The following is a 17,854-nucleotide window of genomic DNA, read 5'->3' as shown; positions in this document are numbered from 1 at the left end:
CTCAGTGTGGTTTTGATTTGTGTTTCCCTGATGATGAGTGATGTTGAGCATTGTTTTATGTGTCTGTAGGCTATCTGGATGTCCTCTTTGGAGAAGTGTCTGTTCATATCTTCTGCCCATTTCTTCACTGGATTATTAAATTATAGATACAATTCCTGATAAAGGTTATAATGAAATACATGGTGATAACATACAAAACAATTTCAGTAAATATATTTTCATATAAAGAAGTTTTCTATGCAAAAATTTTACTAGTATGTATTGTAATTATGAGTGTACATCTCCTAATTAGCAGACATAGAATAAATAATCCAAAAGGAATCTTCAATTTTGTACCTGAAGAGAATTCAATAAACTATTACTGAGTGTATGAATTATTATATCACTGATAACAGTTTAATTGGTGATAAATTTAATTTCTTGAGGTGTTTAATTTGAGAAAACAATATGACCAGGATCAGGTTTGAAACAGGTACTAGTAACTGAGTCAAAAGTCTAAATCAAACTTAAGGATGTAGGGAACGTGTTTATAGGAGTATAAGAAAAGCCCTGAATACAAAGGGCAGAGAAAGAAAAAAAAATAGTGTATCCTTGACTTGGGAATAGATGGAGGATAGATGGAGAAAGAGAAAGAGAAATATAAATTAATGAAGGTAGAAGCGGGGACCTAGAAATTGGTTAAAACCCAACTTCATGTTATGCAACAAAGGCCAATGATTTGACAACAAAGTTAACTTTTATGGGATCGTTTAGTGTTTCAGTGAATAGTAGTGGATTCTGGCTATCAAAGGTATTGATCTTCCTTAGAATTCTGATTCTTTATTTGGTCATCTAATATCTGCTATTAAGTCCCATTAGAGAACTTTTCATGTTAGTTATTTGAACTTTCAAGTATAGAATTTATTTTAATTATTTACTTTATAGTACTTTTCTATTGAAATTTCATACTTGTTGTGTACTTTTCATCATCTTTTAATTTAATTAAAACTGAGTAGCTCCATCAGTTAAGTATCTAACATTTGATTTCAGCTCAGGTCATGATCTCATGGTTTGTGGGATCAAGCCCTGCTTTGGGCTCTATGCCGACAGCACGAATACTGCTTGGGATTCTCTCCCTCTCTCTCTCTGTCCCTCCTTGCTAGTGCTTGCTCTCTTTCTCTTTTTCAAAATAAATAATCAACTTATACTAATTATTGTCCAAATCTCAAATCTACATCAGAAATGTACTTCAAATATGGTATACCTTATTAATGTCTTTGCTTAGGTCCTCATAATCTCTTATCAACAATAAAACAATAGCTTCCTAAATGATGTTTATGCTACCAAGCTCTGCCTATTTATCCATCTTCTACTCTATAGCAATCTGATTGTGTCACTATCATCCTTAAAAACAACAAGAAAGTGTTAAATATCTTAAAGGGTAGAATATAAAATAACTTAGTTTCAGGGTTTTTGCTGTTTTTCAGTCTTGCCTTGCTATAATTTTTAGGCTACTCCAATTATTTCTTTCCACGCATATCAGTCTTCTTATGTTTTACACCTTCACACTTTCATGATGCTCTTCTGAATAGTCTTTGATCCTAATTTCCACTTTTAATGTTACCAATAAATAAATTATTTATTTGAGATAAATTTTACCAGTCTAAGTGAGCTAAATGGTTTTCAAGTTTTTTTCCCAAGAGGATTGCAATGGTTAAGAGTATAGTAATGACCATCTTAAAATTCATTATTAATACAGTTTTGTTAATGGTACATCTGATTAGGTAACTAAATGAATGAACAAAAAGGTAAATGGGAATAACAATAAAATAAAGAATGAATAACTTAGTTGAAAGCCTGTATTTTGTTATTTCTTCCCTACTATGTGCCCTCAACTTTTTAAGACATTAAAAGGGATAATAATACTATGAATTATTTATAATCTTCACTTTGTTTTACTTTCTAGTTTTGATTGGGATATTAATTTGCATACAGATTATGGCTGCAACAAAGAATAAGTGAATTAACTTGTAGAAGAAGAGTCTTTAAGTTATGTATGTTGTTAATTTGTATTTATAAGTTTATAGCCAAAAGCTGATATACTTATAAAAGCAAATGTTCATTAAATATTGCCAAATAAATTTAGTTACTGGATATCAATATTTATTTTAAGTTAAAAATATAGAATGGTTAATATTTAGAAATGGAAATCTATGAAGATTTTTGAAGCTAATAATTTTCTTTAATTTATATTGATAGAGCATGAGTGAGGAAGCTCAGGGGAAGGGCAAACAGAGAGGGAGAGGGAGAATTTCACACAGGCTACACACTGTCAGCACAGACCCCAAAGTGGGGCTTGATACACAAACTGTAAGATCATGAAATGAGCCAAAATGAAGTGTCAGGATTAATTGAGTGAGCCATCCAGGCGCCCCTAATTAAGTTTTCAAAATTGTTTTAAATGTTTTTTGAGAGAGAGAAAGAGAAGGAGAGCATGAGTGGGGGAGGGGCAGATCGAGAGGGAGGCAGAGGATCTGAAGCAGGCTCCAGGCTCTGAGCTGTCAGCACAGAGCCCGATGTGGGGCTCCAACCCAGGAACCCTGAGATCATGACCTGAGCTGAAGTCAGACACTGGACTGAGCCATCCAGGTGCCCCACCCTAATTCAGTTTTTAAATATATTTTTCATAAATTCCTTGAACATATTTATAACAGCTGCCTTGAAGATTTTTTTCTGCTACAACTAACATTGGGGACCAATCAAATCACAAGGCTAAGTGTCAGATGAGATAAAAAAGCAAGTTTAAATTATGAGCTCATATTCAAAGATTCAAATAGGTTAAAACTTAAATGATGTTTAAATAACTTTAATTTTTTTAACTTTTATTTATTTTTGAGACACAGACAAAGGCAGAGCATGAATGGGGGAGGGGCAGAGAGAGAGAGGGAGACACAGAATCCGAAGCAGGCCCCATGCTCTGAGCTATCCTCACGCTGGGCTCGAACCCACAAACCATGGGATCATGACCTGAGCCAAAGTTGAACACTTAAACAACGGTGCCACCCAGGTGCCCCTTTAAATGATGATTTAAGGATATGTCATTTAGGGCACCTGGGTGGCACCGTTGGTTAAGGATTCGACTTTGGCTCAGGTCATGATCTCAAGGTTTGTATTAGCCCTGTGTGGGGGGTCTACGCTGGCAGCTTGGAGCCTGGAGCTTGCTTTAGATTTTATGACTCCCTATCTCTCTCTCCCTCCCTACTTGTGCTCTGTCTCTCTCTGTCTCTCATGTATGAATAAATGTTAAAAAAAATTAAGGAGCTTTATTAATATTAAACAAAATAGATTTTAAGACAAAGATGTAATAAGACAAATAGCAAATTTTCATAATGGCAAAAAGATCAATATGTCAGAAAGATATAAAAACTATAAATCAATATATATATGTATATTCTGTCAAATAAATGTATATACATATACATACATATGTACATATATATCTGTCAACAAAACTCCAATATACACCAACCAAAAACAGAAACTCTTCATAGGAAAAATACATCAATTAACAACTATAGTTAGAGATTTCAATAACCTTATCAAAATAATTAATAGAACCATTAGATGGAAAATCAGCAAATGTATGGAAGAGTCAACATCAACAAACAGATCCAACTGGTATTTTTATAAAACTGCACCTATCTACAGCAGAATGGCAGAATATTAATTATCTTTAAGAACACATAGAACATTCTCCACATGGACAATATGTTAGCTTTAAAAGGAAACCATAGTGGAATTATTTAAAAATCAACCACAGAACAATATTTGGGAAATTAAACTACATAAAAATAGCACATGGGTTAAAGAAATAGGAGATATTTGAATTTTTTTAAGTGGGATGAAAATGAATACAGAAATCAAAATATATGCCAAAGAAGTGCTTAGATATAAGTTTATGACTTTTAATACTTATATATAAAGAAGTACCTAAAGGCATTAATCTAAGCTTGTATCTCAACAAGCTTGAAAAAGAAAACCAATTAACTCCAAACTAAACAGAAACACAACAAAGTTTGAAGTAGAAATCAATAAAATAGAGGCACCTGGGTGGCTCAGTTCACTAAGCATCCAACTCTTGATTTTGGCTTAGGTCATGATGTTACCATTTGTGAATTCTAGCCCCACATCAGGCTCTGTGTTGGCAGCAAAGAACCTGCTTGGGATTCTCTTTCTCCCTCTCTCTCTGTCTCTCTGTTCATGCTTGCTTGCTCTCTCTCTCTCTCTCAAAAATAAATGAATAAACATTAAAGAAAATGAAATCAATAAAATAGAAAATAGAAAACAATAGGAGAAATCAGTAACACAAAAATTTATTTTTTAATTTTTAAATGTTTATTTATTTTTGAGAGAGAGAGAGAGTATAAGAGAATATGAGTAGGTGGGGAGGTGCAGAGAGAGAGGGAGATGAGACACAGAATCTGAAGCAGGCTCCATCCAGGCTTTGATCTGTAAGCACAGAGCCTGAAGCAGGGCTCAAATTCACCAACAGTGCTCAAACTCATAATATCATGAGATCATGACCTGAGCCAAAGTCGGCCACTTAACCCAATGAGCCACCCAGGCACCCATGTTTTTTTTTTAAAAATTACAAAATTTATAAATCTTTAAGGCACACTTTCCCAGAAATTAAAGAGGGGACATCATTATAAAACTACAGAAATTTTAAAAAATCATGGAAAGTATTATGAACAATTTTATGCCAACCAATTAGAAAACATGGAAGGAATATAAAAATTCCTAGAAAGACACAAAAATACAAAACTTGATTAGAAATTTAAAAAATAAATAATAAGTAACAAAATTGAGCTATAATTGACTGTCTCTGAAGGAAAGCATTGGTCAAATGGCTGCACCAGTGAATTCTGTCAAATATTTAAGGAATTAATAATATCAGCCATATATAACACTTTCTTTTTAAAGATATTTGTTATTGATGTATAGTAGACATGCAGTGTTATATTAGTTTCGGGGAACAACATATTTGGCAATTCTACTCATTTTGCAGTGCTCAGCATGGTGAGTAGTTACCATCTCTCACCATTCAGTTTTATTACAACATTATTGACTCTATTCTCTTTGCTTTACTTTTCACCTTGGGTGACATATATTTTATAGCTGAAAGATGTGCGTTTTAATCACCTTTACCTATTTCATTCCCTGTCTCCCTCCTCTCTGGCAACTACCTGCTTCGTCTTGGTATTTATGAGTTTGTTTCTGGTGTTTGTTTGTTTGTTTGTGTGCTCATTTTTTTTAGGTTCCACATGTAAATGGCATCAAATGGTATTTTTCTTTGCCTGACCTATTTACCTCAGCAAAATACCCTCTGGCTCTATCCATGAAGTTCTGAATTATAAGATCTCATTATTTTTAATGGCTGAGTAATATTTCATTATAAATAGATGATTAATAGATATCTGTATTCATTCTTCTATCAATGGATACTAAGTTTGCTTCCATATCTTGGCTATTGTAAATAATGCAGTAATAAATATAAGCATGCATATATCTTTTCAGACTAGCATTTCCATATTCTTTGGGTAAATACAAAGTAGTAGAATTACTGAACATTTACTTTTTTTTTATTTCTTGAGGAACCTCCATAGTGTTTTCTACAATTTTGCATCAATTTACATTCCTACTAACAGTACATGAGAGTTCCCTTTTCTCTATATCCTCTTTACAACTCTTTCTATAGGAAAATGGAACACATTCTAAGAAATTCAGTGAGGTCACTATTACCCAAATGTAAAACTGCCAGAGTCCAGCTCCAGCAAGTCCAGAGTTCCCCTGAAGGATGGATGGTGTTGGTGAGAGAGAGTGAGAAAGCCTCAAGTTTCTTTCTGATCACCAAGCAGGCATCTCTGCCTTTGTGGCAGGCATCTCTGCTCTGTCTGATTCTCTAGCTTTATTTATGGTGAAGGGTACAAGGACCAGAAAGAGCAGTACATGATTTCTCATAGATAATTTTTACAATTTTCCAGGACATGGGTTCTGCAGATGTTACAATTCTAGTAGTAGTGATTGTCATAAAAAAACTTAGCTAGAGGCACTCATGTTGTCATAGGTATTTTTTACAAAACCTCAGCTCTAGACTTAAGGAAGCAACCTTAACCAAGAGGCAAACAGCATTGTTTAGTAAAGGTCAGTTTTTTATGAGTAAGAGACATTAGGCTGTTTATAACTCTAAGAGAAAGTTCCCAGTAAAACAGGATTCTCAGGAAACATAATGCCTGCTCTCACAGTCCCAAAGATGATTGATACATTTTATTGCAGGAGTGACTTTTACAAAGGCATCCAGGCCCATAAGGTAGTCAATTATCAGTTAATTGCTTAGGGGAAAATTATATGTTGCATTAGGATGTATCTAGTTTACTCATCTTTTCCCTGACCAGGTACAATCATGCCTCAGCAACAGGGCAGGGGGACAGGCCGTGCCTGACACTAATCAGCAAAGCACTCTGAGGTTTGGTGCCCAAGCAGAAATGAAATTTTCAAGAGGGGAGATTGCAAGAGACCGTGCAAACTTGCCATATCCTTACCAGGAATTTTCACTCTACCAGTGAGTTCAGAGAGCTCCCAACATAAAATCAGGTAAAGATAGCAAAATAAAAATAAACCAATATCCCTAACTTCAAAGTGAGGTGGATATGACCCTCTTTGCCCCTGAAAATAGAAGAAAATGAAATATAAGCTGACATTAATGATTTGTTAACATCAGTGATATTTACTACAAATATCTGAAAATTCTTTTTAGTTTTTACCCTGGTTGCTTTATCTATAAAATTGAAATATAAATATTTAATAATAATGGCAAAACAAATTGTTATGTGCACTGTGAATGGAGTTATTCACTGTGGGTATTAGAAATATATTCAGGGTGGTTTAACAAGAAAATGATTTAATTTAGAGTTCATTAAAAGAATATTACATGTAGGAACTATCAGAGCATTTAGAATCAGATCTGGAAAATAGACATAAACAAGGGAGTCTTGATCACATCATATATGATCACAATGTCAGTAGGGATAGGCATTGACACTAGATAACACTGAGCCAGTGCTGTCAGTAGAGTCCTTGGAAATTGGTGTGTCACCACCTGCAAAACAAATGAGTTCTCCATTCCTGTTTCTTTTGCATTCAAATTCCATGGTGTGTCCTGGATTTATTGGCCAACTTTGGGTTACATATCCACATTTTGGCATAACTGAGACAGGGAAAGATATAACTTGCATTTTCACCTTCTGTTATGAGAGGTGGTCTCTAATTTTTATTAAAGAATCATTAAGTAGTTAATTATCCGGATGCAAAAGGATGTTCAGATGATGAATGGTACAAATAAAAAATAGACAGATTCTACTACATGTTCTTTCCTTAAACAGTTTTGCAAAAAAGACATCTTTTTTTACTGAGAAACTGTCTAAAGGAATTTGTGCCTATGAAAATTAATGTAATTGACAGTAATTGTTGAAAGAGATTACTGAGAGGATGTGAGTGCTTGTTGACCGTCATGGGTTACCTGGGCATTTGGAGGCTCCTTACACCCTCCTCTGCCCTTAGACTATACATGTTGCCCACTATTCTCACACTGGAGTTGTTTTAAGGATATAACCGTGAAGAAGGAAGTTACTATTGAGATTATCTGGACTGAATACATCACTGAACCACGTTATAGACTATAAATGCCAGACTCCAGCTCCAGCAGGTCCATGGGTCCCTGAAAGGATGGATGGTGTTGGCAAAAAGGAGTGAGAGAACCTCAAGTTTCTTTCTTGATCACCAGTCAGGCATCTCTGCTTTGTCTGCGTTGGTGTCTTTTTTTATTGATCAAGCAATAACATGACATCAGAAAATAGAAATTTTTTACAGTGACTAATTTTTAGTGATAAGATGCTTTAATCACCGAAAGTGTACAGAAACAAGTTTTATGGAAGTATTTTTTTAGAACCATCCCATACATTCTTGGTGCCAGTCTCCCAGATTAAGAAAGTAACAAACATATCATATTTTGTATGGGTTGGTTTTTGCCAATAATTATGACTTTGTTTTTTAATTAACAAATTACAACCAAATCATGTAACGTTCTTACAGTGATGTAAATTTTATATCCAAGAATATAACAGGATGTTTTTAGTAGAAAACAGAATTAACATACATATTATTTAAGTTAGTAAAGCTAAGAATAAAACATAGGTTAAGTTGTATATATATAGGCTAAGAGTTATTGTGGTTGGCTTTTAAACTATAAGAGAGGAAAAAGAATAGAGAAAAAAATGTTTATTAACAAGTTGCTTGAGAAAGCCCTTTTTTTTGGTGTAAGCACAATGGGGGCCCTATGTGTGTTGGCCTTGTACCTGGGTTTCCCACATTCTTATCCATCCTCATAACTGAAGGGAAGGGAAGATATTTATAGAATGTAGAACTTGGGAGGGGATCATGTTCTGACATTGTCTTCTACTTCTAATCTCCAATTTAGGCTCTAATTCTCTTCGGACCAGACTCAAATGGACTATATTTTTGACCTTGATTTTATTTCTTATCTCCAAATTAGGCTCCTTTTCTCCAGGCCAGACTCAGATGCGATCTTTGTGTTTTTAACCCCTTCAAGTCTATGTTTTGAGTCTGTAATGGTCATTAGAAGAGTCTTTTGTCAAACATCTATAGTGTTTTGATCTAAAATCTCTTAAGTAAGGACAGGAAAATGTTTTTTCTTATGGGGTAACTGTGTGGGGACTATCAGTCTAATTTGGAACACTGTAAGGCCTAGTTAATGACAACAAGCTTATTTTAACATGAATAGTAGTAGCAGAAGGAGATACCAGTTTTGCCTCACATGGCAGGACCTGTGCAGACATCTGTCATTTCCTCACTGTGACTGTGTCATCCAGCAAGGCCAATGCAGCTTCCAGCATATAAATAAACTTGAGATTCTGGTGGGTGAATGCAGAAATCTCCTGGTCTTATGGGAGCCCAAGATAAGCCTTGTATGTGAGTTCCCTTATTAATAAACCTACCACCTATCCATCTGAAGTGGTCTACCTCTTTCTTCAGTCTCTTCTTGCCCACCACATACAGAGGCCAGTTTGCAGGCCAGCAGTAACTTAATGAAACAAGAAGCTGAGAAGGTCTTAGTTTTTGTTGGGTTTTTTTGTTTGTTTGTTTTTAAAAAATTACAGGCAGAACTCAAATATGTATCATGGACTGGTTTTGAAGGAAAGGCATCTAAGAGAGTCTATTTGGTTAACATTATACAGTCATATACAAACACAGTCATTCAATGTATGTGTTTAATTTAAGGAAATAATGTGCATTTTGAATTATCCTGGGTTCATTGAGATGAAAATAAAGCCACAGGTTTTCAATCACAGCAAAACAAAAACAGAAAAAGTAAATATCTAGCATTAGGCAATGTGCTGAGTTTTTGCAGACAAGTTAAGAGTCTCATATTTTCTGAACTTAATCTTAGACTTAGCTGTAAGTTGCATCAGTGACACATTTATAATGAAGTGAATCCTTTGCTTGTTTCTAAATAATAACTGTGAGATTGAAGTATATCAGTGCCTAACTGAGGCCTGTGAAAATTTGTTGATCTTTACAGCACCTTTAGCTGCCTGTGTCAGAATGGATTTCAAGGTAGGCACACATGCTAAGCAAAACTGGGATAACTGAAGGTTAATTTGAGGTGGAAGTAAGTCCTTATTTTTAGAAGATACAATTCATCTAATCGACATGCATATTAATTTCTTTTTCCAGGAGAACATTGGAATACATAATACAATAATAATATTGTATTATTTTTCTACATTTTCACATAATCACAGAAATAGGTATATGTAGTGATGAGTGAATATTTTTTGTTTTTGTAAATAATCTGGTGTTTCTTAGGATATTTATTAATGATAAATTCATTATACTTATTTAAAACTTGTAACATTTCTTTGTAGACCACATTCCATTGTATTACTGTGGCAACTCTCACAGGGACTTTTGACAATATATATAATTTATTTTGATAAAGAGCTTGTTTATGTTTTTAAATATTTATATCATTTTTTTAACATTAAGAGGAAGCCCTAGTAATATACAGACCTTTATTTTCCAAGATTGGAAAGGTAGTAAGACTCACAGTACTTTATATGCTAGCAAATACTATTAAACAACCATCATTGCAAGGCCAAAATGTTGTTCAAAATCTAGCTCTCCAAAACTCTTCCTAATTCTATTCCTATGTGAATGATTGACTTAAAAGCACCGCATAATTTTTAAGCAGTAAAAATCAAATTGGTTTTGAAAATAATTAATAAAGCACCTCTTATTTTCTGATAAATTTGAAACTGGTTTTATGTGGTTGATTTTAAAAATGACCATGGCCAAGGTGGCTCAGTCGGTTAAGCGTCTGGCTTCAGCTCAGGTCATGATCTCACGGTTTGTGGGTTCAAGACCCACATCAGGCTCTGTGCTGCCAGATCAGAACCTGGAGCCTGCTTCAGATTCTGTCTTCCTCTCTCTCTGCTCCTCCCCCACTCGTGGTCTGTTTCTCTTTGTATCAATAATAAATAAATATTAAAAAATTAAAAATTTAAGAATGACCATGTCCAGGTAGTGTGGCCACTTATTAAAACTTAATGTGTATTTATAATCAGCAAAAACTCAAGATAATTTTTTTAAATTGTACAAGACAGAGCAAAAACAAGGTCTTTTGGAGAGGTAAATTTTGGCATATTCCCAACTATAAGGAACAAACCAAGGTGTTTAAATGTTCTATTTTTCTCTCACAAGGTTTTAAATATGCTATTCTTCTCTTGATTCATAAGGAAAGTTACCAAATAAATAAGATTTAAACTAAGTATTTATTCACTCATACTATTATTTTTAATTTTTACTTTTCCTCAGTTTACCTTGATGCTGTATTGTCATATTTTCACTTAATATTTTATCAGTGATAATAACAATACAAATAGATTTTCTATTTAGTTAGGTATACTCTTTCTGATTTCGATATCTATTACATTAATTTTTCTCCAGCCAAGATTCATTTCACTATTTTGGAGAAAAACATTTAAGAATATTAGAAAGACTTTCATTCATCTAATTCGTGAATACCATGTGTTATGTGTCAATGCCAGTTTTTCTATTCTTGCTCAAAACTGGCAAAAAAAATTAGCTATCAAAAGTCTTTAAGAATAGGGTGCCTGGGTGGCTCAGTCCATTGAGTGTGCAACTTAAGCTTTGGCTCAAGTCATTATCTCATAGTTTGTGAGTTTAAGCCTGGTTGGACTCTGCCACAAAGCCTGCTTTGAATCCTCTGTTCTCTCTCTGCCCATCCCCCACTCACAAGTGTGCTCTCTCTCTCTCTCAAAAATAAATAAACATTAAGAATATTTTAAAAACAAAGAAAAATAGTCTTAAGTATCAATACAATGTTATTTTAGGCTATGTTTTCAACTCTTTGCAAATCAACAAACAATCCAAGGACATTATATGAAAGGTCAGTTTTAGCAACCCAAATTCTGAGGCATTAAGGGAAAATCTGCACTAGAGAACTAGTTAAAAAGAAATGTGAAAGGGTGCCTGGCTGGCTTGGTTGGTAGAGCATGTGACTATTGATCTCAGGGTTGTGAGTTTGAGCCCTACATTGAGCATAGAGATGACTTTAAAAAATGTTAAGATTATATAATTAATGAATACTTTTGATTTACTTTCCTTTCCTCCCATATAGAACTGCTACATGAAATTGATAAAAAGCAATGTGATTCATCACCCTGCCTCCATAACATTACATCTACAGAGTTCATGGATAAATTCAAATCCTTGTGTCCCTGTGGCTTTATTGGTAAGTAGCATTTGACAACTGTGCATTGTAAAGAACATCTAGCCCTGAGGGACATACATCAGGATGGTATTGATTTCCTAGTATTTCCTTTTTGTTCCTGTTCTTAATTTCCCTTAGACTAACATTTGATTTGCATCCCAATAACTTGAAACATCTATTCAGTCTCTAGACTCCAAAGCAGAAGATAAATTATTGCACATCTAAACAGACTTTGAATGCCTACCAATTCAGAGGACATTAGTCTGCATTTAGTACTTCCAAGAGAAGTTGTTGCAGTTTGTAACAAGGTTTGTAAAGGGAAATGAATGGATTCTGACACTAATATATGTGGCATTTTTATCTGACAAGTTTAGTCTCAGATCATCACCCCCAATGGATTTGGGTAATTTTAAGAAATAAAACCTGGCACATGCTTGCCTTATTAAAACTTAAAATCTTTGTATTATTTTTTCAAAGATTTAAGATGTGAAATAGATGCAGATGTGTATGCTTCATATCTGTGTAAGAATGGAGCCACCCGCACTGACCAACCTGGTAATTACTTTTGCCAGTGTATGGCTCCATTTAAAGGTAATGAACACCAAAGGAAAAGGAAAACCAAATATAATTAACTTTAAAAAGCATTTCTGTCTCTTATCTGAACTCATTTCAGTCTTCCGACATTATTAGTTCTTCATTTTCTTAAAGTCAGCTTCTAAAGTGAGCAACCAATTATCCCTTAGGCAGAAACTAGAGTGAACTGAGCTTTGTTTATACATCCACTAAAACACTCGAGTTTCTTATTTTTCTATTGGAAAGGCACCGATACAACCTAATGATAAAGTGAAAAGTAAGGACTGTATTACCAGTCTATCATGTCTTAAGTATTTTTTTCTATTAATTCAGTTCCTCATGAAATTGTCAAGGTTAGTAAGCTGTTAATAATAATAACCTTTTATTTGGTTTCAACTCTGACAGTATTTCTTTAGCTTTAGTAATGGAGTTATAATTATTTTCAAAAACTAAATAAGTTGATGTTTTTCCTTATAAATTATAAATTTTGTAGATTATTGTATATAGAAAGGCAATCAGTATATAGAAAGTAAATCACTGGATACTTCCTTGGATTTCAATATCTTTTTCTAAACTATGGAATTTGACAACTAAATTAGCCAGGATTCTCTAGAGAAACAGAACAAATGGGGGATCTATCTATTTATTTATCAATCTAGATCTATGTATTAGAGCATTTCATTGTGAGGAATTGGCTTATACAACCATGGAGGATGAGAAGTTTCATGATCTGTTGCCTGCAAGCCAGAGACCCAGGAGAGCCGGTAGTGTAGTTCTCGTCTTGAATTAAGAGGCATGAGAACTAGGGAAGTGAATGGTGTGAGTTACAGTCCAAGGACAGAAAGAGACTAATGCCCCAGCTCAGCTGATAGGTAGAAAAGGAGTAAGTCCTCCCTTTCTTTGGTTTTTGTGCTACTCACTTAACAGACTGGATGACACCCAGCCAGTCTAGGAAGGGTAATCTACTTTAGTGAGTCTACTGATTCAAATGCTAATATCATCAGGAAGCACTATCACTGACACACCTGGAAATAATGTTTAATCTGGGCACCCTGAGCCCCAAATTGACACATAAAATTAACCATCACACTGTTCAACTAAATGTAATCAGTTTAGGTATTTTTAAATGATGTATCTACTTTTCTTAGTTCTTCCTATAATTTTTAATGAACAAATATGACTGTGGACAATTTTCAAATATTTTGTATCTATATAAACTCACGATGTTATAGGTATCATTTTAATTTTTTTAATGTTTTATTTATTTTTGAGAGAGGGGGAGAGAGAGAGAGAGAGAGAGAGAGAGAGAGAGGCAGCATGAGCAGGGGAGGGTCAGAGAAAGAGGGAGACACAGAATCTGAAGACAGTTTGGAGGTTTGAGCTAGCTGTCAGCACAGAGCCTGACTTGGGGCTCGAACTCACAAACCGTGAGATTGTGACCTGAGCCAAAGCCAGATGCTTAACTGACTGAGTCACTCACGTGCCCCGATTTCCTTTTAAAAATAACAGGTTTGACCAGTACTTAGACCAAAGTTTCTCAAACCTTTCTCCAATAAAAGGATCCAGATCTCTTTAGAGATCTAGCTGATTCTAGGCATAAATGCAGAATGTACAAATGCATGTAGAGAATCTTGTAATGCCAAAAGCCAATGAAGTACTTAAAAAACAAAAGTATGAGAGTATATCAAAGGGCTACATGAGTCAACTGAAGGGACTCTGATGACCAAAGCTAGAATAATTTGAGCAAGAAAATAAAGGAATAATGAATTATTACCCAAAATATAAAATAAAAATCCATTAGTCCATACTGAGAAAATATAAATGATTGATAATTAAATGAATGAGAAAAATAGACACATCTGTACAGAATGATCCCAAATAATTTATGTAGATACTTTGAACACAAAGAGATAGAACATAACTTTCCACCTCTTAAGTTTGGGCTGCATATAATGACTATCTTTCAAATTAATAGAACATGGTAATGGGCGTTGGGAAGAGTTACTTTACAGTGGAGAAATCTGACCAATACTACCTCAGCCAAGTGATCAAAGTTAACATCAACAGTGCTAAATCATGTTAATAACATAGACATTTAATATGAAGTAATGAGAATGACTAGTTATTTTCTTTTTAAAAATACTATACTCCAGTCTAATGATGATAAAGTCATCAGACAAGTTTCAGTTCTACAAAATACCTGACAATACTCTTTAAAACTGTCAAGATCATCAAAACCAAGGAGAGTCTGTGCAAAAGATTTGTAGTTTGATATAGTCACAATCATTTATTTTTGATATTGCTGTCCTTGCCAGAGAAGATAGACCCAAAAACAAATTATTCCTATGAATATATGTCTATGGGTTTGCTTAGTTTTCTTTTAGGAATTGTATGGTTTCAGGTCTTATGTTTAAGTCTTTAATTGATTTTGCATTTGCTTTCCTATACCATGTAAGAAAAGTGGTCCAGTTTAATTCTTTGCAGATAGCTTGTCAGTTTTCGCTAAGGAATTCATCAACAAAATGAAAAGGCAGCCTACTAAGTGGGAGAATGTATTTGTAAATGATACATCTGACAATTATTTAATATCCAAAATATAAAAAGAACCAGACACCAAGATATCAAAAAATGAAGCTAAAAAGGAAACAGAGGACCTGAAAAGATACTTTTCAAAAGAAGACATACAGATGACCAACAGACCCATGAAAATATCAATATCACTAACCATCAGGGAAATGCAAAACCACAATAAGATATCTTTCACACCTGCCAGATTGCCTCGTATCAAGAGGAGAAGAAATAACAAGAATTTGCAAGGATGTGGAGAAAAGTGAGCTCTCATGCACTGTTGGTGGGAATGTAAATTGGTACAGCCTCTATGGAAAACAAGATGAAAATTCCATGAAAACTTAAGAACAAAATTATATAGGCCATAAATTTTACTTCTGAGTATTTATCCAATGAGAATGAAAACACTAATGCAAAGAGATATATACACTCCTGTGTTCATCGAAACATTACTTATGTTAGCTAAGTTATGGAAACATCGTAAGTGTCCATCATAAATAATTGGATAAAGAAGTGGTATACAGCATATGACAAATAATATTATATTAACTATATGGTGACAGATGGTCACTACACTTATCAAAGTGAACATTTCATAGTGTATACAGATGTTGAATCACTATGTTGCACACCTGAAACTAATATAATATCGTATGTCAGCTATACTTCTATAAAAAAAAAAAACACAAGGAAAGTCAGAAAAACTTTCAAAGCCAAAGGAGCCTAAAGAAGCATGAGTACTAAATGTGGTATTGTGGGTAGGATACTAGAAAAGAAAATGACATTAATTTAAGATTAAGAAACCCAAATAAAATATAGACTTTGGTTAATAATAATGTATTATACTGGCTAATGTAACCAATGTACTATACTAACATCAGTTATTAATAATAGTGGAAATTTGTTGCAGAGTATACAATACCCTCTGAACTATCTTTGTGACTATTCAGTAAATTTAAAACTATTCTAAAATTTAAAAAGTGTAGTTACAAAATAAATGATTGCAAATAAATAATTTCTGTTTCAAAATAACTTATAATTAAAGAAAACAGAAAATATGTAAAACATAGTCATTGTAGGTAATCATATGGTTTCACCTTTTCATATACTATGTATTATAATCTGCTAATTATATTGAAGGAAAGAATTCTTCAGTTAATAGCAGTGCCTAAGATTTGTAAAATGTATTAAAATGCTCAAGGAATTTAACACAAAGGCATTAATAAAACATGAGAACAAAAATGAATTTAAACTATTATAAAATGAATGTTCCTAATAATGAATATAATATTTTTGATAATGACATGTAATATAATTTATAATAGTAGAAATTTGAAACTATACTATCAACACATTTTTGACAATTTTTAATTCACTTTATATTATTGTACATCTGTCTGCTAGAAAGTTTGCCTTGTTTTCCAGAACCTAGCTCCTTGTCCCATTTCTCTTTTGCTTCTAGAATAAGCCTAATTATCTTCCACATATTTGGGACCATGTATATGGTCAGAACCAATAGAAAATGAATGGAAGTTTTAGCCTTGTACTTTGGTCTATAAAAATGTCCTACGAGTCTTCTGCTACCTTTATTCTTCTCCATTTTTGTTGAAAGAGAGATATCTAAAAAGAACCAGAAGATAGAAAAACACGCTAAATCTTCCGTAGAAAGATATTCATGGGTCAGCAATATCTCGATTATATTGAGTACACAAAAACATGTAAGTTTTTATTATGGTAAGCCGTTAAGATCAGTAGTAGTGTGTGTGCGGGGAGGGGGGGTCAGCAACGAGCATTATTTATGCTAAAAATTACCCCTTTCATCCTCCTAAAAACTTCCTTCAAAATTTCACTGGAATTAATTTTTGAATCCCATGAATAAATATATTTTGATAACATGTCTATGTAATATAGTTGTAAATAATTTCTGTAGGGAATATACACATAATTTCTTTTTTATTTATTAAGAACTTTTTTTAATGTTCATTTATTTTTGAGAGAGAGAGAGAGAGAGAGAGAGAAAGAGAGAGAGAGAGAAAGAGAGAGAGAGTACAAGCCAGAGAGGGGCAGAGAAAGAGGGAGATGCAGAATCTGAAGCAGGCTCCATCCAGGCACTGAGCTGTCAGCAGACCCTACTGGTGCTGAAACTTACAAGCTGTTAGGTCATGACCTTAGCGGATGTCAGCCGCTTAACCTACTGAGCCACCAGGTGCCCCTATAATTTCTTCTTTTTAACTTTGTAATTATTTATTCTCTGATTAAGTTTAAGATTAATAGTAATTTTGCAATCTGTTTCAGAAAGAAATATAATATTCAGAAACAATGAAACTTCAGCAAAATGCATTGAATCTTAAGATAAAGTTGAAAAAAATATTTAGTTGATGCATTAAGTCAGTGAGGTTAGTTATTTTGTATCGAGTAGATGGTTTAAGAAACTGTGCTTCAGTGAGAAATGTCCTGGCCCTTCCCTGTTTTGTATATCTCACACTCATTCATTTGTGTACTGTTGATGGCTTCAGCCACAACTTCAGGAGTGTATGCCTTCTTTGCCTGCAAAGCCTAGATTACTTATTGTCTGATCACTTCAGGAAACATTTGCTCACCCCTGGTGTAGAAAATGCTTAAACAATAGTCTATTTTATAAGTTACTTGTAGTAGCTTTCTGTTGGCATAGTCCAAGTTTTATTATTCTTTATTTGCACTGATATATTTTTGTTAAAGTAACATACAAAATCTTGCCTTTTATAAGAAGTATATAATTCTGCTCCACTATATTAGATTAATATAATGATTTTCCATTTTATGAAAAACTGATACCAGAAAAATAATATACATGTTTTGGAATTTATAAATTATAAGCCTTTT

The 17,854-nt window shown here is 33.7% G+C and overlaps 1 protein-coding gene across 1 annotated transcript in view; it reads left to right on the top strand.

Moving 5' to 3' along the window:
* The window catches only part of EYS (eyes shut homolog), a 1,499,666-nt gene that overhangs the window by 373,562 nt on the left and 1,108,250 nt on the right, over positions 1–17,854 (top strand). Inside the window, exon 11 of the mRNA XM_029943180.1 lies at positions 12,336–12,442. Within this exon, the coding sequence (XP_029799040.1) occupies positions 12,336–12,442 (107 nt within the window). The remainder of the gene's footprint in view (positions 1–12,335; positions 12,443–17,854) is intronic.

The sequence above is a fragment of the Suricata suricatta genome, chromosome 7 (assembly GCF_006229205.1).
Source record: "Suricata suricatta isolate VVHF042 chromosome 7, meerkat_22Aug2017_6uvM2_HiC, whole genome shotgun sequence".
Taxonomy (NCBI): domain Eukaryota; kingdom Metazoa; phylum Chordata; class Mammalia; order Carnivora; family Herpestidae; genus Suricata; species Suricata suricatta.
The sequence above is the reverse complement of the archived record's forward strand: the minus strand, read 5'-3'. Positions and strand labels throughout refer to the sequence as shown.